The 23,466-nt window shown below is 41.6% G+C and overlaps 10 protein-coding genes and 1 non-coding gene across 13 annotated transcripts; 5 read left to right on the top strand and 6 right to left on the bottom strand.

Annotated features, from left to right (window-relative positions):
* Window positions 1-2,272: 2,272 nt before the first annotated feature.
* LOC115563603 (uncharacterized) lies at window positions 2,273-4,856 on the bottom strand. The gene has a single exon (XM_030386871.2). The coding sequence runs from the start codon at window positions 4,691-4,693 to the stop codon at window positions 2,450-2,452; it is 2,244 nt and encodes a 747-aa protein (XP_030242731.2). The 5' UTR covers window positions 4,694-4,856; the 3' UTR covers window positions 2,273-2,449.
* A 326-nt stretch (window positions 4,857-5,182) lies between these two features.
* LOC149091678 (uncharacterized) lies at window positions 5,183-5,754 on the top strand. Its single transcript, XM_089257779.1, has 2 exons — window positions 5,183-5,365; window positions 5,434-5,754. Exons 1-2 carry the CDS (start codon window positions 5,356-5,358, stop codon window positions 5,694-5,696), a joined length of 273 nt encoding a protein of 90 aa, XP_089113905.1. The 5' UTR covers window positions 5,183-5,355; the 3' UTR covers window positions 5,697-5,754.
* Window positions 5,755-6,044: 290 nt separating this feature from the next.
* LOC115563604 (U6atac minor spliceosomal RNA) lies at window positions 6,045-6,142 on the bottom strand. The gene has a single exon (XR_003980415.1). It is a non-coding gene; the product is annotated as a U6atac minor spliceosomal RNA (small nuclear RNA).
* A 762-nt stretch (window positions 6,143-6,904) lies between these two features.
* On the bottom strand, window positions 6,905-13,114 carry LOC115563594 (proton-coupled amino acid transporter-like protein acs). Of its 3 annotated transcripts, none has more exons than XM_030386861.2 (6): window positions 12,997-13,114; window positions 12,528-12,684; window positions 10,809-10,989; window positions 9,056-9,980; window positions 8,809-8,981; window positions 6,905-7,902 (listed from the first exon to the last, which is right to left on the bottom strand). In XM_030386861.2, the coding sequence occupies exons 1-6, from the start codon at window positions 13,086-13,088 to the stop codon at window positions 7,658-7,660; spliced, it is 1,773 nt and encodes a 590-aa protein (XP_030242721.2). In that variant the 5' UTR covers window positions 13,089-13,114; the 3' UTR covers window positions 6,905-7,657. The 3 variants fall into 3 exon arrangements, with proteins under 3 accessions (XP_030242721.2, XP_030242722.1, XP_089114758.1); XM_030386862.2 differs by lacking the exon at window positions 12,997-13,114 and adding an exon at window positions 12,343-12,457; XM_089258632.1 differs by lacking the exon at window positions 12,997-13,114 and having other exon boundaries at window positions 12,528-12,670.
* On the bottom strand, window positions 12,601-14,429 carry Rcd4 (Reduction in Cnn dots 4). The gene is made up of 3 exons (XM_030386867.2): window positions 14,002-14,429; window positions 12,997-13,947; window positions 12,601-12,684 (listed from the first exon to the last, which is right to left on the bottom strand). The coding sequence occupies exons 1-2, from the start codon at window positions 14,314-14,316 to the stop codon at window positions 13,672-13,674; spliced, it is 591 nt and encodes a 196-aa protein (XP_030242727.1). The 5' UTR covers window positions 14,317-14,429; the 3' UTR covers window positions 12,601-12,684; window positions 12,997-13,671.
* Dad1 (dolichyl-diphosphooligosaccharide--protein glycosyltransferase subunit) lies at window positions 13,235-13,657 on the top strand. Its single transcript, XM_030386869.2, has one exon. It carries the CDS (start codon window positions 13,235-13,237, stop codon window positions 13,571-13,573), a length of 339 nt encoding a protein of 112 aa, XP_030242729.1. The 3' UTR covers window positions 13,574-13,657.
* A 37-nt stretch (window positions 14,430-14,466) lies between the features above and the next one.
* On the top strand, window positions 14,467-15,317 carry LOC115563598 (transmembrane protein 126). Its single transcript, XM_030386866.2, has 2 exons — window positions 14,467-14,678; window positions 14,738-15,317. Exons 1-2 carry the CDS (start codon window positions 14,560-14,562, stop codon window positions 15,288-15,290), a joined length of 672 nt encoding a protein of 223 aa, XP_030242726.1. The 5' UTR covers window positions 14,467-14,559; the 3' UTR covers window positions 15,291-15,317.
* A 199-nt stretch (window positions 15,318-15,516) lies between these two features.
* AlaRS (alanine--tRNA ligase, cytoplasmic) lies at window positions 15,517-18,957 on the top strand. The gene is made up of 3 exons (XM_030386858.2): window positions 15,517-15,629; window positions 15,849-16,873; window positions 16,937-18,957. Exons 2-3 carry the CDS (start codon window positions 15,879-15,881, stop codon window positions 18,843-18,845), a joined length of 2,904 nt encoding a protein of 967 aa, XP_030242718.1. The 5' UTR covers window positions 15,517-15,629; window positions 15,849-15,878; the 3' UTR covers window positions 18,846-18,957.
* Window positions 16,385-20,592, bottom strand: LOC108649844 (haloacid dehalogenase-like hydrolase domain-containing protein 2). The gene is made up of 4 exons (XM_018098919.3): window positions 20,384-20,592; window positions 20,007-20,303; window positions 19,730-19,949; window positions 16,385-19,671 (listed from the first exon to the last, which is right to left on the bottom strand). Exons 1-4 carry the CDS (start codon window positions 20,506-20,508, stop codon window positions 19,504-19,506), a joined length of 810 nt encoding a protein of 269 aa, XP_017954408.1. The 5' UTR covers window positions 20,509-20,592; the 3' UTR covers window positions 16,385-19,503.
* Window positions 20,593-20,912: 320 nt separating this feature from the next.
* On the top strand, window positions 20,913-22,219 carry LOC115563595 (mitochondrial ribosome-associated GTPase 2). The gene is made up of 2 exons (XM_030386863.2): window positions 20,913-21,095; window positions 21,161-22,219. Exons 1-2 carry the CDS (start codon window positions 20,976-20,978, stop codon window positions 22,157-22,159), a joined length of 1,119 nt encoding a protein of 372 aa, XP_030242723.1. The 5' UTR covers window positions 20,913-20,975; the 3' UTR covers window positions 22,160-22,219.
* Window positions 22,165-23,308, bottom strand: Wdr82 (WD repeat domain 82). Its single transcript, XM_030386865.2, has one exon. The coding sequence runs from the start codon at window positions 23,196-23,198 to the stop codon at window positions 22,245-22,247; it is 954 nt and encodes a 317-aa protein (XP_030242725.1). The 5' UTR covers window positions 23,199-23,308; the 3' UTR covers window positions 22,165-22,244.
* Between the last annotated feature and the right edge of the window lie 158 nt (window positions 23,309-23,466).

Raw genomic sequence — 23,466 nt, 5'->3', positions numbered from 1 at the left:
ATAAAAAAGAATTATTATCATATATTATTATGACTACTCTATTTATACCCATATTTTAAATATAGCTGGACCTCACAATGAGTTAAAATAATTGAATAAACATATATTTCAGTTATTATTATGAAAATCCCTCTTAGATGTTATTTATTCTTATTCATATAACCTAATAAATTGTAATGAAGAGCCTGAGTTAGTCAATAATATCTCATACTAACTCGCTGGGAGAATACCCCCATTAAATAGACCAGCCAGCTAATAGACACTGATATAGTTGAACTATGATAAGATAGACTATTTTCTATCTACTGTAATACTACAGGAAACTTGAAATATATATAAAATATATGATAATGATATCTTAAGAGTAGTTTGACTTACATTATTGTAAACCATTATTATGATTATAACGAATTTCTCATGACATAAGAGATAGAAAAACCAGAGTGACGAAAAACACTTAACAATAAAATGAGTAAAGAAAACTTTAAAAAGAATAAAGATTGCAAAGAAAGTAAAAATAATAATGACAATAACTAACGACATTGCTCTAATGAGAATACATATCATAACGATAATGAATTATCAAGTGCGCTGTTCTTTGGATTCTCTGGATATCTGCTTGTCAAGCACCAACGTCACGACCCGTCCATTCATACATTGTAGAAATTGCAAACTTTGCTCTTGCCTGATAATAAATATAATTATTTTTGCAATGTTTTTAGATTGTGAGCTGATCGCAAACATCCATTGATTGTTCGAGTTTAATTAAAATTTTATTTAATTTTCTAATACATTTTTTGGAACGAAACACGTAACACATTCTTAGAGAGCAATTTCGACTATAACATCAATAAACAATAAAAATTAATTAAACATTTGTATTGCTGCAATGACTGCGCAAGTGATTGAGCAACCCTCGCTGAGGCTCTGCTCTTGCAAATAGTTAAGAAATTAACGCCGTTTGTCTTCGCTGCTTGAACTAAGTGCGTGGGCAACATTTTTTTTTGTGGGCGTGCCCAAAATTGTTGCGCAAGTTTTTTGACATTGGCAAAGGCGAAAATATTTTGTTTATATTTTTATTTATTTTTTCAATTTTAATTCATTTTCTTTTTTTGTTTTTTTTTTTTTTTTTTTTTGCGATTGTTTGTTTAACCTTCACGTTTCGAATGACGCCGCCCACTGGGAACAAATCTGTCTGCCCCTCTCAGCCATTCTTATCAGAAACGTGCGAAATTCTCCAGTTTATTGAGAATTTCGGTGGCATTTCATCGAATCACCTTATCTGAGTTACTAATACATGGTGAGAGTGTTGGGGAAATGAAACAATTCAGGTAGCTTTTATCAGAGATTCTTGTTAGATTCCTAGGAAAGATGACACGCGCGTGCAAAAAATAGATTGACACCATATATTCGTATATACATATATGTATATATAGATGTATAGAACGTTCCGCGTGTTCTATCTATAACTAACGCATTTATACAAATAGACAAGATATTAATTTATATAAAATTTTATTTGGAAGATATGGAGATGGAAAGGAGATGGAAAAGATAGAAATATGTGTGTTCCAGATAGAGAGATATATATATAGAGAGAGAGAGAGAGATATATATAAGAATAAGAAAACTTAGAGAGAGAGAGAAGGAAACTGAGAGAGAAAAAGATAATAGGAAACTGACAGAGTAAGTTAGAAAGAAAGTAAGATAACGATACCAAGAGAGAGAGACTGTGCCAGGTAGAGAAAGAAGAAACGCAAAAAGTAAGAGAGTATGAGAAACAAAAGAGTGTCAGAAATACAAAGAGAGCATTACTCTTTTAAGCATTACTCTCTTTTGAGAGAGAGAGAGAGAAAGAGTGAAAGAGAGACAGAGAGACAGAGAGTCAGATCAAAAGATCCAATCAACTCTAACCAGCAGTCAGTTCACTGACATTTCGTCAGATAACTCAAGCTGCTTTCCGGTTCAGTACCACAAAAAAAAATAAAAAATGTCTTTAAAACATCTCTAAGTAGAAATTTCTCTCATATATTTGATATATGTTTAAAAACAGTTGACTCACCGTCTAAACATCTTTTGACTGTTTAATTTGCGGAACAGCTACCCAACACCCATTTTAAAAAATTGACTTTTTATGACGTATGCCTTTCCTCTTCTCTCGAGTCTTTTTTTACAGACAATTATAGGATTGTAAATTCTGGTTTAAGACTTTCCATTTGCCATGTAAAGTACAGATATAGTCTCAGATATCTGGTATAACAACAAACAAAAATTGTCGAAATAAAGAACAAATTGTATTGCAATTAAATGAAATGAAATGAAAATGGCTTTAAGGCGGAGTCCGACCCCGTTGCAATGTCGCACAAATTGTGGGCGTGGGGGGAGGATGCGCCAGCCAGCCGCAATTTATGCGACATTGCAGCGGGGACAGTGTCTGCAGTAAATAAATTCACTTGTGAAAGGGACCTTTGCGCAACGAGTCGAGGGGACGGAACTGGAACGATAGCCAGAGATTGCGCCGTGTGAAGTCCCTCTGGCTGGACGGTATATAGGAAAAGTAGGTCTTCGGATGTATGATCGGCCTCTGGGCATAGTTGCGCAAGGCGAGCCAAGTGATGCGTGAATCCTGCAGATCCTGCTCATTCAATCGATTGTGATAGTCTTTGCGCATTTGCTCAAACCGGCATAGGAACGTCTTATCGTCGCAGTCGGCGTCGGGTGTACAGCGGAATTCGACGTCGTTGGGCTTGGGAAACTGTTCAAGGGGCCGATAAGCTTTCAGCAGGGCGAGCACTTGTTTCGTTGTCAGCGTGGGCATTGCATCATGCCTGATGACCTTGCCGTAGCGCCGCGCCACCCAGTCCAACAGCTCCGGCATCTTGTGGGCATTGGGCAGGGTGACGAGCACATAGCGTGAATCATTCCTCAGGATGTCCATTGCGCTGTTGAGCAGCTCCGACAGCTCTTTACGATTCTCCGGATCGATATTGGTCACTTGCAAACGCTCCGATGAATCACGCGGAGGCGGAGGAGACTCCACAGGCTCTGCCAGGCCAGCGCGAAACGCTTGCCGTGCACTCTTCACGGCGGCTTCGAGTGCCACGCTGGAGACGTGCCGCTGCTGCCAGAGAATCCGCTCCATATACTTCTTGCCATAGATCTTCGCCGCCTGCCTCTCCTTTTCGCCCTCCATGGCCTTCTGCAGCGCCGCCACGCAATAGCTGCGTATTATCGGCTGCGGATCGGTGTACCTCAGATCCGCCGCGGATTGTTGAGCCGCAGGTCCATAGATCCGAAAGAAGTTCCAGGCCAGCCAGCCGGTGGGCATGCAACGCCGGAAGCAATGCTCGTCTCCTTGCGAACTGGACGAGCCCGTCGACGGCACCTCCGGAGCAACATCCTCAACCACTTTGGGCGCTGGCCTCAGGCATACCTCTGGCTGCGCCACTGGCTGCACCACTGGCTTAGCCGGTGGCCCCGGACAGCTGTAGCTGTCGTCCCTTAGCAGCTGAATGGTCTTGTGCTCGTGCTCCTTGCCCATTGTCATGACGTGTATGCTGTTCAGATCCTTCGGATGGGGCGCCGGATGACCGTACGATATGGCGCTGTTCGATTGACTTGCCATTAGCAGGGGCAAAATGCAGCCGCCCTCCTTGGCATCCGTCGGGCTGATCGTCTCCGGCATTGCGACCAGCTGCACACACATCTTGCAGTGACCCTTGCACGAATGGGCTTCCTCGCGCATCGACTTCTGCACCTTCATCAGCTGCTGCATGCGGTGCATCTCCAATTTCTTGGCGGCCTGCATGACCTCGCGCTCCAATTGACGCACGATGCGTTCCCTGCGCACGCGCTTCGCCCGGCTCTGCACTTCCACCATTTCCAGGCAGCGATGCAGTGCATCTGTGGTCAGCTCATATTGCTTTCGGACGAGGTCGCGTTGCACCATGCGATGCACATTGCACAGCGATTTATCCTCTGTTCTGTGCTCCTTGCCAAAGACCTGATCGATCGCTTGCAATAGGCATTTCTTGACCTCGCGCTTGATCGGCGACAATTCGTAGTCGGCGAACCAACGGGTCTGCTCGTTGGGTATATCGTTGGCACTGGAGGGCTGCTTACGCTCATTGGGGTCGAATGCCTTGGCCAGGGGTACGAAGCGCCTGGGTCGCACCTGCGGCTTCATGTATGGCGAATCATCGGCCGGCTCATTGAGTCGACACAGCCGCTGCTGCGCCTGTCTCCTCTCCTTCCGGGCCAGCTTCTCCTGATGGCGGCGCAGACGCTGCTGATACTTTTTCCCATGCTCCGGCAATGGCAAGATCTTGTCTAGGCCTCGCTTAGTCATCGCCATGTCCAGATGGGCGATGCCCGTCAACAGGAGCTGCTCATTGCATCTGTATGTCTGTGTCACCGAATCAGAGGGACGCCGCTCCTTGTAGTACGCCTCCCACAGAAACCAGAGGAACGCCAAGTCACTGCCTCGACTTATGTTTACGATGAGCTTCAGCTGCTTCGAGCTGGGACACGGATACAGGCCCAGCAGCTTGAGGCACTCCTCCACCCGATACGTTGTGTGCTCATCAATATCGTCGCGCAGGGCATACAACAGTGCATCGCATGCCTGGAGCTGCTCCTCGGACATGTTGCGATACCAACGCAACGATTTTTCCACATCAGCGAATTCGTCCATTCCTCGATGTCAGCGATGGAGTAGAGGCCAATGATATATCTCCTAACTTGACAATTGAACAAACTTTTTTGTTTGACTTTTTTTTTCTTTTTCCAATTATTCAAAGTAAAATATTTTATACTGACAATTTAGACATTTACTTGAACTATATATTTTCTACTTTGGCTTTTATATTATACATTAAATAATATATTATATTGCACAATCCTCATTCATATATGTTGCAGAAGTATTCACTTTTTTAAGAATTTACGATGCATACTCCTAAAATGGGTTACTCAAGCACTTCAAATAATGTCTATTAATACTTTCATTACCCATAAATACGACGAATTGCGATTAGCCAAACTCAAGAACAGATTTACCAATCATCAAATTAGTGTCTAGATAGTGCATATAGATTTAGAATCGCGAAAAGATTAATTTCGAAGGTTTCCATGTCGTACCGGAGTTATCAATGCACGAGTACGATCATTCAGGCATTCGATGTCGCACAACAAACAAGAACCTAACATCGAATAGATAAGTTATATTCGTAAAGAACTAGTATAATTATACAGCCGGGACAGATATCAGGGCCATCGTGTGGGTATATAAGCTGCGCCAATTCAACTTATTGAACACATTTGGTGGCATTCGCTTCACTGGCAATAACCAAAAATATGAAAGCTGGTAAGTTCACCAAAAATCCCACATCTATACATATTTGTACACCATATATTGTATTTCTATTTGGCTAGCTCTGATTCTACTCTGTCTGGCTCTGTTCGCGGTGGCCATCCACGCCGATTGCGATCCAGATGGCAATGGAATACCCAACTGCTCCGGCACCAGCACCACCAGATATCGCAACAACTGGGATCCCACACGCTACTGGGTCTGCGAGGGCAACACCCCAACCGTTGTCATTTGCGACATCGGGCTCGGCTACGATCCAGTCTCATCTGAATGCATTCCCTGGAGCCAATGGCAGTGGTATCCGGTATGCCCAGAATCTGCCTAAGTTCTTTCAGCTGCGGAAACTTTGATTGCAAATAAAAAAAAAAATAATAAAACAGAAATCTTTCGCGTAATTGAATTAAATTTTAGACCGATTCTTTATATATTGTCTTTATGATTAAGTATTCTAATTCTAGCCTTATTTTTAGAAGACAAAGGAAGCTCTGTTGAACATATATACGGAAATTTTTGACACCATACTTTGACTCATTTAAAAGTTTTTAGTAAAAAACACAATTTCTAATCGATAGTTCATATGACAGCTTCAACTTCAACTACAGCAACTACTCAAGAATATATTTAATTGATATACATTTAATTACATTTAACTATATAAAAATAAAAATAAAAAAAAAACTTGTGAACGGCATCGTCTTGTGCCTAGCCGTTCGTTTGTGTGTTCCATCCTTGTCTAGGGGAGTGCTAACTTGCTCTCCTTCCAAACAACACAAATGAGCGCGCAGCTGAACCCCCGTTTTATATGCGCAGTTCGGCGAATAAACAGTTGGGAATTATAACAGAAAATGTGCTGGCTGAGAGGCAAATACAAGGTGATTGTAGATAAATGATCAATATTTTAAGTTAGCTTTCAAAATCACATAAATTACTAAATATAGGTCAGAAATAAATGACAAATGCAGAAAATTTCATTTATAACATATATAAGCTATATATAATATATTATAATATATGAAAAATCAATCAAAATCAGCAGTTATTATTTGATAGATCTCTAGACTGTTTTCGAATTCCCCATGTCAATTTATGACTGCATTCAATAATTTTATTCTAGTTCCTAAAAAAAACCGGCACAGATATGAACTCTATATCAGTTATATGACGACATGGTCCGTCCGTTAAGCCCAATTATGCTTACGTATAATCGAAGATAACAGATCTTATTTACTTCCACGTAAATGCCATTAAATCTGTTTGTTTTGACAGTTTGAACGTTTCGCAACTTTCTATTCATTTGATAAAACGAAAACGTATCTATAAAGAGGGCACAGTCCAGTTGAGAATAAAATAAAGGTAAACAGTATCATTTTTTTGTCTTTTTTAATATGGATTTTTACAAACTTTAAACGCCATTTATTATTGTCATTAGGTATTGGTTCAAAATTGTAATGTAATTACATGAGCTATCCATAAATAACAGAGATTGAAAAGCCAATTCTCTGGCATTTATGAATGGAAATATATATATATAGAGAAGATTTATATATACGGATATATTAATAGTGTGAAATGTGCCGAGCTCTTTGTTAATGCCAATTATCCAGAAATACATATAGTACGTAGAATACATATATATCAATATTTTGAGATTGTTTCTCACAAGCTAGGCATATTTCACGGCATATATAGCTAGGATTGTGTGATGTATAACAGAACCGCTACATATATATTGTGTATCGTATATCATATAGTACAGGGAATGATGTGCAACTCACACACAACATTTATAACGAGCTCTTCAAACACAATTTATTAACGGCCATTGGCATTTGGAATGACCTTCAACTAAAATCCCTAAACAGTTAAAACTAAACAAAACATTGTTTAGAAATACTATACGAAATCACTTTTTTGGCATTGTGCGATCATCGAGAACAAACTTTAAACTTAACTAAACTGGACATAAAACAAAACGGAAAATATACACTAAATTCAACCACAATTGTTTTTTGGCCTTAGGAAAATGCTAATTATTGTCTGGTACTGAACGCTCATTATTATAAATAAAATCGGCTTAAATAAAGAGTTTAAAATCGTATCTGAGTCAAAGCACCTGGCGACGTCAACGTCAAAAGCAAAAACCTAGACAAAAATTGCAAACTAAAAACCTATATATAAACGAAAAACTTATCGTAGAGTTGTTGTCTAAAAAAAAAAGGAAACTACAGTAAAGCCTTTGTCGTAAATTCGCACACGATCATCAAAATTATTGGAGAGGGCATCTATCTAGTCTATGCTCGGATTTAAAATTTGAGCCACGCTGGCCCAGGTGCCAAACACAAAGCCGCACAGACCAAATATCAATATGAGAAAATCCTTCCACAGCATCCAGTTATAGCGGCCATAGCCCACATTGTAGTAGGTTATCATCTCAATAATGGGCGGCGCAATGAGCGCCAACGCTGAGCTGCTGACGGCGCCGACGAGCGAGATAATCGAGCCCAGATTGGGTATGACGGCGGCCAAAATAACTAAAATAGAGAACGACTCGAAAATTAGACATATTCTCCTCTTGCATAGAAAATAGAAGACAATAGAAGGTGAACAAAACATTGAAAAGAAAGAAAAATATATACCATGAAAGAAGCATTAGAGAAATGAGAGAGAACAGAGAGCGAATGAGAAGAGTCGAAATGTATATATTAAATTCGAAATATATTAAATATGTTAATATGAAATTTGTAGGAAGTAAAGGAAGGTGAAATCTTTCATTCATTTAACATTTAACAAAACAGCAAAGTGAATAAGGAAAGCATTATAATTCAACAAACCCAGAGAAAATCCAAAAGGCAATGAAGTGAAAAAAGTATATAGAAAATGCAAATAGAAAAAGTCTGTACATACATAGAATGAGAGTAATTTTTTTTTTTTTTTTTTTTTTTTGTATTTTGATAGGGAAAAAAGTATGCATTTCATGCAAATTTAAATTGCAACGCTAAAATTTATACGAAAAGATTATACTATATATACATAAATAAACAATATATAAATATTTATTCCCAATGAGGCAGACTTTTTTTTCCAATTGATGTAAGTATATATATGGTGCAATATATAAACAAATTGGTATTATAAAAATATAATAATAAATATCGATTTACAGCTCATTTCTGAAGAACACCAAATGTATATATAATAATATATATTGATCTAACGATGTAGCTACCACGCCATAATTTTAAAGTTCTTTTTTAATGAAATATATATACAAATAGTAAAGCAAATGAGTGTGCAATATTTTTAAATAAATAAGTAGGCCATGCGTAATGAAATTAGTGTAACCAGCAGCAGATAGATGAATAGATAATGATAGATAGATGAAATTATTCACAAATTAGGAAGAAGAATATATGGAAATGCGCTAGAGCTTGACTTACAGGTAAATGTGACCAACACTGTGCGTAGCACCGTTGCTGCCAAATCCTTAGCGCGCGTCGTATCAAAGTTGCTGCGCACAAAAGGCTCCACCATATTGACAGGCACATAAAATTGTAGAGTATACGACAGAAATATAGCCACGGCCATGGATATGCGTACCAATTGCGATAGACTGTGTGGGGGGGAAGAACATCGGTTAATCATTGATATATACATATATATGATCAATTATATATCTTTACTTACACATCACCCTGAGGCAAATTGAGCGTAATGCTGCCCTTGACACTCTCGCCGTACTTCAAGTAGCCAAAGAACCCAACGGAGGTGTACAGACAGGCCACAATGACCATGCCCGTGTTGAGAACTCCAGTTGTGCCGCCAAAGTCTTCGGGTGTGCGCATATTATTCTCCAACGGGAGCACCACGCCAATGCCCTCGAAGGCATAGATCGCCGTGCCAAAGTATAGCGGCAATGTGGCCCAGGTGGCGTACGGCTTAACCGTGTGCGTGTCGGGCAAATCGTGCAGCATATACGAAAAGCTAATGGCTAAGCCGGCCACCGTCAACACGGCCGCAATCAGAGAGACTGGGGTCAGGTACTTAAGGTTGCGCACCAAATTCAACAGCACCATGGGCAAGAGCATCAACAGCAAGTAGATGCGTACATCCAGCTTAAAATAGTGATCCATCACATCCTTAATGTTGAGCGCCACGAACAGAAAGTAGACACAGCAGAAGCCAATCTGTGTGATGAACAGAAACGTGGTCACAACACGTCGCGCCAAGTGCGAGTAGCGTCTCAGTCCCAATGGACCCGTGTCGAAACTACAGAAAGCCACCTCCGAAAAGTCCAAAGACGGCTGCTGCAGCCGTCGGCACAGCTCATGCGAGCAATTGACCAGCATGTGCATGCAATGCGTGCAAATGGCGCCCATGATCAGGGTGCCAAAGAGACCCACATAGAGGCCGGCGTTCTTGAATGCCTCCGGCATGGCCAATATACCCGTACCAATGTTGCCTTTCAGCAGATGCACCAACGTATCAAAGTTCGATGTGGGATGCTCGAGTGCGCGATGATGTGTGGGATTGTAGAGCGACTTGCCCTGCTGCTCCTCGCCCGTCTGGCTGCTCTGCTCGTCATCATCATCTCCGGCGGCTGCAGCGTGCACTGTGTTAGCAAATGAATTATTTATTAATATTTATTTAATATATATATTTTATTGCATTTCTTAATTCTCTCCAGCAATAAACACATTTGCTTAAATTGGCATTTGAATCATTTTTTATAAAGTATAAAGTATTTAAATGCTTGATATTAGCTCCGTAAGCCGAAGGCCTCAGTAGGTTTACCTCTATTTAACTTTTTAATAAACAAATAAATACGTTTCTCGCTTCTACAGTTTACATAAACTAGAAATCATGTAAAATATAGATTAATGTAACATACCTATCATAATCAATAGATGTTAATCTATATTATATATCTCTTCCGCTGGCTTTATCATATCTCTCTCACTCTAGGAAAAACGTTTGACGTTCATGCCCATTAATTATGATTCTTATCAAAAATCGTATTTATATATAGCAAACAAAGTCATCGATTACGAAATAGAACATGTTGTCTACAAATATTGGCACATTAATGAACAAATATAATATTATACTAGAACTAATCCAAAAAGTTGGAAAACTTTACCAAAAACAAAGTGTTTTAAGTGAATATTTATATATACAAATATTAATATTAAATTCTACGTAACTTTAAGCTAATGTCATCATCGCTCTATAAAATATTACTAAAATTTTTATGTATTGCTTTTATTTATAAATAGTGTATATTATTATAAAATAAACACAATAATATTTATAATTAAATATCAAATTTAACTCTCCTATTTTATTTTAAGGCTCAACTCTTATACTGTTGTAAATTCAACTTCTAGTGCCAACTTTAAGCAAATGTCATTTGAGCATAGGAAATACAATGGAAACTTACCTGCGATGCTGTCCTCGCTGTGCACATTGACCAGCGTACTGTCCGGCGGTGAGCTGCGTACCGGCGGTCGGATTAAGCCGTTTCCGCTGCGACTGCCCTCATAATCGGAATTGTCGCTTTGCTGCAGCAGCAGCGGCTGTCGCTCGGACATCTTCGGCTTGCGCTTGGCGGGCTCGGCAAGCTGGAAGATCAATTGAGTCAGAGAAAGAGAGCCGACAAGACAATAGAGCACTCTATGAGAGCTGATGGATGTGGGCTTGTGTATGTGTTTGAGTAAAGGCAGAGAGAGAATGCGGGTAGTTGATGCGCTCGCCTCGCCAGCTGAAGTCACACTGAAAACAGAAACGCTGTAAATGCCGCTCTTCGGTCTGGCAAATTTTCCGCTGACTCAGATTTTCTACGGAAACTCGGACAACGGTCGGATTATGTGTGCATGATAAGGGATATGGAAGGAGAAGTGGAAGTGGAAAGTTTTCAGAGTGCAACTATAATGGGCTGATATGAATATAAGCCTTGGACTTGGACTTGATCAGTTGCAAGCTCGACTTGATTGCATATAATGAAAAATATATGTATGCATATTATTCATAAAATGATATCAAATCGAGGAGTCCAGTGACTCATTTGATTTTGGTTCTAACGTGGGGGCTCAGGCACGAAAACGAGCCGCATGGCGATAAGCATTCATTATTTATTTATTTCATATATATAAATTTTATATGGTCTGTCAAATCTCACCATGTCGAAATGCGTGTGAATGAAATAAATATCAGGCCATTGATACGCCCACAAATACTAAATACATATATATAAACTACATAATGGACATACAAAAGAAGTTGTTCAGATTTGTTCTATGTGATTATCTTATCCCGTCTGGTAGACTTTGCTTTTTTAAATGCTGTTTATAATCACTATGATATACACTAAGCTCTTTAAGGCTTGGTTATTAAATTATCTAACTGTGTCAAAAGAAAATAAACAAATATGCATGCTCTGAGACGAATTCAATGATCGTTTGTTTACACCTAAGAGGGATTAACTTCGCAGCTTAAAGAAAAAATTGGTTATAGCAAAATAAAAATTAAATAGATGGAAGATCTATTAATTTACTTTTTAATTCAAAATTATGAATTAGGCTTTATATAGTTTTATAGATTTTTAATTATACTATTGCAGATTAAAAAACAATAAATTGATAAAATGTTTCGTTATAAATAATTTTTTGTTGAATTGATTTCTGCGTAAGAGATAGCATACAAAGCTATACCAAAAGATAACGACAACTAATACCTCAATAAGCAATTAAAAACTAGTTGACCTAGAACCGGGAACACAACCAGAACCAAACCCAGACCCAGACACGGACCCCGACCTAGACCCAAAGCCAGACCCCAACCAAGACCCAGACCCACAAACAGACTGAGACTGTGGCACGTACCAGGCACTCATGTTTCCCAGTAGCTCAAAATACAAAAAGCTCAGTTGTGCAACTTAGACGACATATCATTCAAATAAAAAGAAAAACACTTACAAATAAAAATTCTAGATAAGTTATCTAGATACTGTAGTAAATGGATATGCGGGCAGTTGGCGCGTGTTGATTGCGCTGGCAGTTAAGAAAACATATAAATAACGTTCAACTAAAACTGTAAGGAGAAACAAATGAAAATTAACTGAAATTAATGGTAGTTGGTATACCAACTATTTTCCACATACCTGTTGAAGGTTGGTCAATGGGGTTAAGTCTTCCATTGATTTTCTTGCTTTCACTTGTCTTTGTTGTTGTTGGTTTTTGTTCCTTCTTTTATGCGCTGCTGACACTGGCAATGAATGTGGCGCAGCGAAGGTCACGGCGTAGAATTTAGCACAATTCCTGTTGAACAAAGAACATTTGTTATTACTTGTTTTTAAATGTCATTTGATTAATCGCAAACAAAAACATATGAATGTATGAATGTATGTGTGTAGATCAAGCGTGCAGATTTCTTTGCATATGTTTCGTTGTTGTTGTTTGCTAGCCACTCGGATTTATATTGCACAATTCGCAGACACACACATACACACACCTGCAGCAGAGTGTGCAACATTGCAGTATTGAATTACACTTCAATGAATGAACGTTGACTCAGTTTGCTAATGCGTTGCCATACGAACGTTTCACAGGTAACACAGAAATTATCAATACCTCGTTAGTGCCAATGATGACGCGACCACAAACAAAACAAAACCAAAACTCTTGGTCTGCTTCTTCTTTGCGCAGACATTCGAGCCATGCATGCCATTCACAGCGCCACGCCTAATTTGCTGGCGTTCTCCAGCACTAGTTTCCAGGCGTTTTACGTGACGTGTCTGCCATTCTTCGAGCAAATTAATAACAAAATAAATTGAATATTGCCGTAAAGAAATTAAAATAAAGCATTAAAATGGTTGAAATCAGCTCCGTAATTTCCAAGTTCTACAACGACTACGTGCAGAACACACCGAAAAAGCTAAAACTCGTGGATATCTACTTGGGCTACATTCTGCTAACCGGCATCATACAATTTGTTTACTGCGTCTTGGTGGGCACATTTCCCTTCAATTCATTCCTCTCCGGCTTCATCAGCACCGTCAGCTGCTTTGTGCTGGCCGTTTGTCTGCGCCTGCAGGCAAATCCACAAAATAAAGCCGTCTTTTCAGGCATCTCACCGGAACGTGGCTTCGCCGACTTCATATTCGCGCATGTTATTCTCTTTTTAGTAGTCATGAACTTTATTGGATAAATCAAACACATAAGTGATTTACGCTGCTAAAATCCATTCATTTATCGGAATAATTAAATGTATAACTTAAAATAACAAACAAAATGATTCTTTTTTGTCTATGGGTAGCGATAGCAATTCGTATAGGCACGCAAGAAATCAAATTCATCGAATGTAAAATTCATATTCAACTCCGGTTCGGGCATAAAAAGCTGCACATACTCAATCTTCTCTAGATAGTCTGTAAGTATTGGTTCAGCCACATTACATTTGTTGGAATCCCGAGGCTTTGTAGTTCTCGGTCGCTCCACTTCACGCAACGAATCATTCACGTTGATGGGTATCAAGTCCTTAAATACTGTTTGTGTTGATGGAAAGTTTAGCTTCTTGACAGCCTAAATTTGAACATATATATAGATATTCATAAACTGTTTGTATACTCGATTTACCTTGGGTGCAATAGACGCCTTGGTGCGTGGCGTTAGATCTACTTGAAGATCGACGCGCATATTCCGAACTGTATTGACCTCAACCTGGGTGCGCACCATGGTATTAAACTGTGGTACCGCAAACTTATTGGGCGGAGTCTCTTGAGGAACTATGAGTGCCTTTTCCACCTTCTCTTCTTCTGGCGGCATAAAGTTCTCGTCGGTGGCGCCATTGTGGGCTTTAACGCAAACGTTTGGCGCTGATGATGCTAGCTGCACCCGGCGTGACACTTGTTTTGGATTATACTGCAAACGTGTTTTGCGCTTGTGCGGCATTTTGTATTTTTATTTAATTTTTTCTTTTTTACAAAACGAATTTGGTTTAGTTTTCAAATGTCTACAATGGTGCTGACAGTAAATTTGATGCTCTACAGCACTGGGATGAACAACATCTGAGTAACGATGTCAACGTTTTACCACACTGCCACCGCATTGCCGAACAGCTGTTTTAGTTTCATTCTGCTGTTTTAGTTTCTTTCTGCTGTTAATACAAATTCTATTTTGATTATAAATTAAACTATGGCCCTATCGCGAGCTCGAGCTGATGAACTGCCAAGTGATGCAGTCATCATTTCAGAAGACCAAGCGCTGCGATACCAGTGGAAGATCATAACATCCTGGGACAAAATCGGAGAAGTGTGCGTACAAAATTCAAGCCGCTTATCTAACCGCTGATACCCTGATTATATTTGTATAGATGGTCCCTGCGCTATGCGCCCGGCATACTCAGCGCCATGGCGGCCGCAACGGGCGCCTACGTCAATAATCATTACCGCAGACGCTTACATTTGGGTGCCCATGGTCGTCTTTCCACCTATTTGCCCATTGTGGTCGTGCCAGCGATCTTCACAATGCTGACACATAAATTCTTTATACAGAGTCCTCTGCTGTTGAGGCCTTTAGCTGAGTGTCCCGTGTGTACGCAGGTCCGCAGCGCTGCCATCCAAACGGCATTGGGCGCGGTCTATCCCACGATTTTGGCTCCCTTCGCCGCCTTTATGTTTGCCAGCAGATGCTATACCTATCGATTGCCTTCTGTAACGGAAAATCCACGGGAAGTGTTTATGCTGTATCGAAAGCTAACACGCCCTATTATTCCTGCCCTTTCCACCATCATTGCGATACAGGTATTTTTAACTATGTACCTGACGGGCAAGGAGGAGACGCAGAATTATAATATAATGCTGCGCATGAAGAAAATTGAGCATGAGGTGGAGGAGCAGCATATGCCACAACGTTTTGACTTTTAATTAATATAGAAAATAAATTGTTTATAATTGTTGTACTTGAAAAATGTTTGATTAGCAAATCCGGCGCCAATTTCACGTAAAGTTGATTTAGTTATCGATATTTTATTGTTCCAATGCTAGTTCCATAGTAATCGCTATCGCTTGTGCGGCAATATAAAAACTGAGCTGTCGGAATGAAGAATGCTGGAGCTTACTTCGCTCATTGCAATCACAGGTTCAAACATTGCGCATCTCTGACTGGCTCATATCTGAACTTGCCGCATTGGAATCGGTTCAACTTACACGTTGTTGCAGTCGGTTGACGAAATTGTTTTGTATTTCCATTTAATTCTTCTAAACGTGAGTAATGCGAAACTAATACATATACAAATTATCCCATTAAAACAAATTCGTGAAAGTGTAACAAAATAATAGATTTTGTACAATTTAGTCACGTCAAAGACAATTTGTGCACTTTCACATTTTGCATTGAATACAATTACATATACGAGCGCAATTTTCCGTCGCGTGGCAATAGGCCAAAACTAACCTTTCTGTTTTTGCCTAATGCACTTGCAGTTAATATCAATTTGAAAAAAATAAAACAAGATGAAGTTTCTCACCGCCAAGGAGGTACGCGATGCCTACTTGAATTTCTTCAAGGAGCAGAAACACATCTACGTCCACTCGTCCAGCACCATTCCGTTGGACGATCCCACTCTGCTCTTTGCCAACGCCGGCATGAATCAGTTTAAGCCCATTTTCCTGGGCATCGCTGATCCCAACAGCGAGATGTCCAAATGGGTGCGCGTTGTCAACACGCAGAAATGTATCCGCGCTGGCGGCAAGCACAACGATCTGGATGATGTGGGCAAGGATGTGTACCACCACACGTTCTTCGAGATGTTGGGCAATTGGTCGTTCGGTGACTATTTCAAGAAGGAAATCTGCAGCTGGGCATGGGAATTCCTGACAGACCGTCTAAATCTACCCAAGGATCGCCTATATGTCACCTATTTTGGCGGCGATGCAGCCAGCGGTCTGGAACCGGATCTGGAGTGCAAGCAGATGTGGTTGGATCTGGGCTTGAAGCCCGAGCACATTTTGCCCGGCAGCATGAAGGATAATTTCTGGGAAATGGGTGAAACTGGACCGTGTGGTCCGTGCTCGGAGCTGCATTTCGATCGAATTGGCGGACGCAGCGTACCCGAGCTGGTGAATATGGATGATCCCGATGTTTTGGAGATATGGAATCTGGTGTTCATACAATACAATCGCGAATCCGACGGCTCCCTAAAGCAACTGCCCAAGAAGCACATCGATTGCGGCATGGGCTTCGAGCGTTTGGTCTCTGTCATCCAGAATAAACGCTCGAACTATGATACGGATTTGTTTGTGCCACTCTTTGATGCCATACAGGCGGGCACCGGTGCTCCGGCCTACCAGGGACGTGTAGGAGCCGATGATGCCGATGGTATCGATATGGCTTACCGTGTGCTGGCCGATCACGCACGCACGATAACCATAGCTTTGGCTGATGGCGGCAATCCCGATAATACGGGTCGAGGCTATGTACTTAGGCGTATTCTGCGTCGCGCTGTGCGGTAAGTGAAGCATGCGGACTAAATTTTTTATATATATTAATTGGTATATCGATGCCTTTCCAGCTATGCTACTGAGAAACTGAACGCTAAGCCAGGCTTCTTTGCCACCCTGGTGACCACCGTTGTCGAACTGCTGGGCGACGCCTTTCCCGAGGTCAAAAAGGATCCACAGCACATTATGGACATCATTAACGAGGAGGAGCAGCAGTTCCTGAAGACGTTGTCACGTGGTCGCAATTTGCTAAATCGCACCATTGAAAAGCTGGGCGCCGATCAAAAGACAATACCCGGCGATGTGGCCTGGCGTTTGTATGACACTTATGGTTTTCCTGTGGATCTTACCCAGCTGATGGCCGAGGAGAAGTCTCTGCAAATCGATATGGCTGGCTACGATGCGGCCAAGCATAATTCCTATATACTTTCGCAAGGCAAAGGTGCCAGCAAGATCGATGAGATCAATCTGGATGTGCACGCCATATCGGAGCTACAGGAGAAGGGCGTGCCACCCACCAACGATTCCTTTAAATACATGTACGAAGCGGTCTCCAGTGAGCGCGACTCCGCCTACAAATTCAGCGATTGCACCAGCAAAATCGTCGCATTGCGATATGAGAACAAATTCGTGCAGGAGATTACCAGCGGGCAGAAGGCAGGCATTGTGCTGGACAAAACGAATTTCTATGCGGAGAGCGGTGGCCAGATCTTCGATCAGGGTGCAATGGTCAAACTTTACGATGAGGCCAATGAATTTCTTGTGGATCGCGTTTACAATCGTGGCGGCTACATACTCCACATTGGCGTCGTCGAGGGCACCCTGGCCGTGGGCGATGAAGTGCAGCTGCATATCGATGTTGAGCGTCGTTGGCTAACCATGAAGAATCACTCAGCTACCCATGCTCTCAATCACTGCCTGCTGCAGGTGCTAGGTAAGGATACGGAGCAGAAAGGTTCGCTTGTCGTGCCCGAGAAGCTGCGCTTTGATTTCAACAGCAAAGCAGCCATGACCATTGAGCAAGTGGCCAAGACAGAGCAGCTGACCCGCGATATGGTTTACAAGGAGATGCCCATTTATGCCAAGGAATCCCAGTTGGCCTTGGCCAAGCGTATACGGGGCCTCCGCTCAGTCTTTGATGAAGTCTATCCGGATCCGGTGCGTGTGATCTCCTTTGGCGTTCCCGTCGATCAGCTCGAGTCCCAGCCAGACTCCGAGGCAGGTGAACAAACATCTGTGGAATTCTGTGGTGGCACACATCTACGTAACTCTGGCCATATCATGGACTTTGTCATCAGCAGCGAGGAGGCCATAGCCAAGGGCATTCGACGCATTGTTGCGCTGACTGGACCCGAGGCATTGAAAGCTCTCAAGAAATCCGAAGGATTTGAGAAGGAGATCAGCGCGTTAAAGGCCACCATTGAGGCGGATAAGACTGGCAAAGACTCCAAGCTGTACGTGAAGCAAATTGTGGAACTAACCGAACAAATCTCGCATGCAACCATACCTTATGTAAAGAAGGATGAGATGCGCAATCTGCTTAAATCTCTGAAAAAGACGCTCGATGATAAGGAGCGTGCCCTGCGCGCCGCCGTCTCCGTCACGGTTGTGGAGCAGGCCAAGGCTTTGTGTGAAGCGAATCCCAAGGCGAATGTTTTGGTCCAGCAACTGGAAGCGTATAACAACACCAAGGCGCTGGACGCTGCTCTGAAGCAGGTGCGTTCCCAATTGCCCGATGCTGCCGCCATGTTCGTATCGGTTGATGCCGATTCCAAGAAGATCTTTTGCCTCTGCTCGGTGCCCAAGAGCGCCGTCGAGAAGGGTTTGAAGGCCAACGAATGGGTGCAGCATGTGTCGCCTGTGCTCGGAGGCAAAGGCGGCGGCAAGCCCGAATCCGCTCAAGCTTCGGGCGGCAATTTCGAACGCGTCGACGAGATCGTTCAATTGGCCAGCAAATTTGCCCAGGCAAAGCTGAACTAAACTGCTTTCTTTAACAATTTGCATACTCAAAAGGCTTTTTCACCACAAAAGAACTAAAACAAGAATATTTTAGACTGTTCCAAACAGTCGGAAATGCTGCATTTGAAATAGATTTGTGCTTATTTATAAACGATTATATTAAACATTTGTAAAAATTTTTCTAATTATTGGCAAAAAAAATGAGTTGAAATTTAATCTCTTTAAGTAAACCACATTTTTATTGAAATTTCATAACTGAGAATCAGCTTATGCTTTCCGCAGGACTTTTGGGAGATTAGAGAAAACTGTTTTTCGGCAATCGATACATAAAATACTATTTTAGCTACTAATTTTTGATGGCAATGTCTTTATTAAATTGATTTTCTTTCTACAAGGAACTTTAAAACCAATTATTTCAAGCATTGAGAGAGTAAACGAAAGCTCTGCTGTCAGACATTAAATTATTGGATACATCTTATTGAATTTTTCATAATGAAAGATAACAATAAGGTACAGTGATATATAATGTAGTCGGAAAATATAGCTAAACATAACTAGTTGGTTCTATTAGAACATAAATTGAACTCTTACAAAATTCCAATTTAAGTTTAACACTAGTTCGTCTGTTAAATTCATCTGATTTGTGAAAGTCTGGCAGTTTTTGCATTGAATAGTCAATTTAATGCTTTCTGCACAATATCCAGTCGACGGCCTCGGCGAAATTCTTAACCACAGCCGTTGGTGCAGGAGATATGGCTGCCAGAGCTTCTGGTAAAAATTTGCCTGTCTTGACGAGGATGCCCTGCATGCCCGCCTTCATGGCGCCCGCAATGTCATCGTTGACATCCTGAAAACAGTAGGTGTGAATCACATCGCAAATAAATATTTAAATAAATTCATCCTACATCGCCAATCATGATGCATTCGTTGGGACTCAACCCGTCGGGTATGGCACTGTTGAAAAAGAATTTATTTGGTTTGCCTATAAGCGTTGCAGTCTTGCCTGTCGCATATTCCAATCCCTTGACAAAGCAGCCGGGTCCCAAGGCCAAGCCATCCGAACGTTTATAGTATTTGCCCTGATGCACGGCCACAAGTTTGTGCGACTTTTGCTCCATTAGCACACTATAAAGGGAATTCTCAATGAAGCTTCAGTAAAACATATCTATTGCCTCTTCTCACCTGAACGCCTTATTTAGGTGGGCATAATCAAAGGCAGCGGGTGCGAGGCCCACAACAACCGAATCATAAGGACGACTCAAGTCCTCTTCGGGAAAATCTTTGCGTGCATCGTCCGTTAGCAAATAGAAGGGATTCAGTTTCTCTGTCTCCACATATGCTGCAGCTGCGCTCAAAGAACTGTAAATCTCTTCAATATCCAGTTGGAAGCCCATTTTGATTAAGAGTTCGTAAAGTGTCTTTTTGGAGTCTTTGGTGGTGTTTGTTACAAATTTAACGGTAATGTTACTGCTGCGCAGCCTACAAGACAAAATACATGTGTATGTATACATACATATGTACTTATTCAAGTCCATTGCTGTTTATAGCTGGTGACATACCTATGTAATGCCATGGCAGCATTAGGTGTTGGCTCATCCTCCACATGGAGCGTGCCGCTAAGATCTATAAGCGCAGCTCTTACGGACATCTTTCTAAATTGCTCCAAACTTCTGCGGCACAGCATTAGATGACCATCGATATCACCCGGTATAAATTAAGTTCATCAAAAGTATCGAGTAGTAGCTCAGGTAGGAATCATCGAACCACTTCAACAAACTGTTGATTTCACGACAGCTCCATTAGGTAAATTCGTTTAAATGTTAATTATCCTTTAAGCCAATCTCGCATCGAAGCCTCCTTTTAATACTTGTTCAGCCAAATATAATATCCTAATTTGATATTTGTTTTATTTTCTGAAATACGCCAAAAATTAAATATTAATCCGAAAGTATGCTTATCCGTAATATTCCAACTGATAATCACGCTTTATCTGAAATATATTGGAATGATTTTTAAAATCTTAACAGATTGCTCCTGTTGGGAATTCCTTTTATTTTATTCGATGATTATCAATTATATATGTATATCGATATATGTATCTATATATTATTGCCGGCATCGCAAGAAACATAAATAAAACCATATGATAAAATGTCGCTATTTCCAATATCAGCTCAATTAATAAGCAAATTATTAACGAAAAACCACATAAACTATTGCCAAGTAGCCACGGCGTTGCGTCCCAAAAAGAGGAAGTCTACAAGAAAAGAAGTAAATCACTTATACAAAGATATAAATGTTTACATAACTATTAAATGAAACATTTCCAATGTCAGGCACAATACTTTTCGGATGCGAAACGCGTACGTGCTATAGGCGGCAAAGGAGGCGATGGCTGTGTGTCATTTCTGCAACTGTGGTGCAACGAACGCGCCGGCCCCGATGGCGGCGACGGCGGGAATGGCGGCCATGTCATTTTCCAAGCCTCCAATGATGTGCGTAACTTTAACCATGTGAACAGCGTCCTGCAAGCAGCTGAAGGAGGCATCGGATCAGCTAAGGAATGTCATGGCAAGAATGCTAAGCATACGGTGATCAAAGTACCCGTTGGCACCGTCATACGGAATGCCCAGGGTGTGATTGTGGCCGATTTGGGAAGTGTAGATCTCATGTTTGTGGCAGCACGTGGCGGGGCAGGTGGCAAGGGCAACCGCTTCTTCACCACGGACAAGGAGACCTCGCCCAAGGTGTGTGAGTATGGACCTGCCGGCGAGGATATGAGCTATATGCTGGAGCTACGCAGCATGGCCGAAGTAGGTCTGATTGGTTTTCCTAATGCCGGGAAAAGTACGCTGCTGAATGCCTTAACGCGTGCCAAGCCAAAAGTGGCGCCATATGCTTTCACAACTCTTCGACCCCATCTGGGCACCGTTCAATATGATGATCATGTACAGCTGACCATTGCGGATTTGCCGGGTCTTGTGCCGGATGCACATCGCAACAAAGGATTAGGCATTCAGTTCCTAAAGCATGCCGAACGCTGCACTTTGCTGCTCTTTGTGCTGGATGCTAGCGCGCCGGAGCCGTGGACGCAGTACAAACAGCTCATGCATGAACTGGAACAATTTGGTGGCCGACTGGCGAAGCGTCCACACCTGGTTGTGGCAAACAAAATGGATGTGGAGTCAAGTGCAAGTAATTTTGAGCAATTGAAGCAGCAGCTGCAGCACCCGGAATTACTAGGTATCAGCGCCAAAATGGGACACAATCTGGCGCAGCTTCTCATCAATATACGCGTCGCCTACGATCGACATAAAGAGCAACAACGACAATAACTTAATTGTTTTCCTAATTTATAATATTTAATTGTAATTATCTTAAATAGAGTAGAAAATTTTATAAAGTGAGAGAACCTATGAGCTAAACACCCTCTTCAGAAGTGGGCAGCCAGAAGGCCATGTTTGTGCAGGCTGAGGCGAGCATCATGTACTTCGGATTGAATTGGACACATTGCACTGGACCCGGATGATCGCCATTGAGCACGGAGACCTTGTTCCCAGTGTCGGCGTTCCAGATATGTACACGGCCATCGGTGCTGCCGGAGAAGATGAACTGCGAGTCCGGACTGAAGCTGGCCTCAATCGCAATGCCCTTGTTGTTCGGATAGCCAGTGAATGTTTGCAGTGGTGTGCCATGAAAAGCGTCCACTAGTCGTATAACCGAACCATTTGTGCTGATCAGGATGGTTTTGCCATCGCGCGAGAACTTCAGACCCGTCCAATCACACTCCTTTTCCTGGTTCAGCTTAAATGTGACAAAGGGGCCCTTGTCAAAGGAGCGCAGATCGTATAGTTTAATGCTTTCCGAATTGACGCCGGCCGCAAAGATGAGACCCTCTGGATCGTAGGCAGCAATGGGCCGACCCGACAAATGCATCAGTCCCTGGCAGTTGGGTGAGCGCAAGTCCCACAGACGCAACGTTTTATCCAATGAACCAGATAGAAAGGTATCCTCTACAGGCGAGATACACAGCGAAATCACTTTTTTTGTGTGGCCGGGAAAGTAGCGCAGATATTTGTTGTCATGCAAACTGAGATATCGTATGGTGTCGTCGACCTTAGTTGAACTATGTATGGCCGTATTGTTGGCATGCGTAAAATGTATCAAATCGACGCCATATTTCTTCGAATTCACAGTCCTTGATTGTGTGCCCTTCTCGCAATCGTATATAACAATTTGATCGTCCTCGCTGCAGGAGATCAGATGCTCGCCATTCGGCGCAAAATCAATCGCATTTATTTTGTCTGTGTTTTCGCGAAAGATTTTGGCTACTTTAAAGCTGCGGACAACTGAATCCGTTAATTTTATTTTCATTTTGATAAAACGTTTGTTTTCAACCACGCAGCAATTCGGCTTCTATCATGTATTATTTTCTTTATATTCTTGCAAGCACTAGTGGTGCGTAAATTGTAGCAACGAGGGCTGATTTTCTAATCGGTATCTACTTTGATATCGATAGTTTTGTCATCTTTTAAATACCGATATTTTATAATTAAATATATTTTAAATATTTTTTAATCAATTTATTAACAATTGTAGGGTACTTTATATTAAAGTATTCATAACTCTTTACCGTTAATTT

Source organism: Drosophila navojoa, chromosome 3 (assembly GCF_054131105.1).
Source record: "Drosophila navojoa isolate 15081-1374.11 chromosome 3, UAZ_NAV_1.0, whole genome shotgun sequence".
Taxonomy (NCBI): domain Eukaryota; kingdom Metazoa; phylum Arthropoda; class Insecta; order Diptera; family Drosophilidae; genus Drosophila; species Drosophila navojoa.
Note: the sequence above shows the minus strand (reverse complement) of the source record. Positions and strands in the feature narration are given on the sequence as shown.

Coding starts and splice junctions, on each gene's coding strand:
- LOC115563595 (XM_030386863.2), top strand. CDS start 20,976: ATGTCGCTATTTCCAATATCAGCTCAATTAATAAGCAAATTATTAACG. Junction 21,096..21,160: donor GGAAGTCTACAAGAAAAGAA/GTAAATCACTTA, acceptor TTCCAATGTCAG/GCACAATACTTTTCGGATGC.
- Rcd4 (XM_030386867.2), bottom strand. CDS start 14,316: ATGCCGCACAAGCGCAAAACACGTTTGCAGTATAATCCAAAACAAGTG. Junction 13,948..14,001: donor AGGCGTCTATTGCACCCAAG/GTAAATCGAGTA, acceptor GTTCAAATTTAG/GCTGTCAAGAAGCTAAACTT.
- Dad1 (XM_030386869.2), top strand. CDS start 13,235: ATGGTTGAAATCAGCTCCGTAATTTCCAAGTTCTACAACGACTACGTG.
- LOC108649844 (XM_018098919.3), bottom strand. CDS start 20,508: ATGCTGTGCCGCAGAAGTTTGGAGCAATTTAGAAAGATGTCCGTAAGA. Junction 20,304..20,383: donor GCTGCCATGGCATTACATAG/GTATGTCACCAG, acceptor TTTGTCTTGTAG/GCTGCGCAGCAGTAACATTA. Junction 19,672..19,729: donor AATGCATCATGATTGGCGAT/GTAGGATGAATT, acceptor TACTGTTTTCAG/GATGTCAACGATGACATTGC.
- LOC115563594 (XM_030386861.2), bottom strand. CDS start 13,088: ATGCATGGCTCGAATGTCTGCGCAAAGAAGAAGCAGACCAAGAGTTTT. Junction 10,990..12,527: donor CATTGACCAACCTTCAACAG/GTATGTGGAAAA, acceptor TTGATCTTCCAG/CTTGCCGAGCCCGCCAAGCG. Junction 8,982..9,055: donor AATTTGCCTCAGGGTGATGT/GTAAGTAAAGAT, acceptor CCCCCCACACAG/TCTATCGCAATTGGTACGCA.
- LOC115563598 (XM_030386866.2), top strand. CDS start 14,560: ATGGCCCTATCGCGAGCTCGAGCTGATGAACTGCCAAGTGATGCAGTC. Junction 14,679..14,737: donor TGGGACAAAATCGGAGAAGT/GTGCGTACAAAA, acceptor ATATTTGTATAG/ATGGTCCCTGCGCTATGCGC.
- Wdr82 (XM_030386865.2), bottom strand. CDS start 23,198: ATGAAAATAAAATTAACGGATTCAGTTGTCCGCAGCTTTAAAGTAGCC.
- LOC115563603 (XM_030386871.2), bottom strand. CDS start 4,693: ATGGACGAATTCGCTGATGTGGAAAAATCGTTGCGTTGGTATCGCAAC.
- AlaRS (XM_030386858.2), top strand. CDS start 15,879: ATGAAGTTTCTCACCGCCAAGGAGGTACGCGATGCCTACTTGAATTTC. Junction 16,874..16,936: donor ATTCTGCGTCGCGCTGTGCG/GTAAGTGAAGCA, acceptor ATGCCTTTCCAG/CTATGCTACTGAGAAACTGA.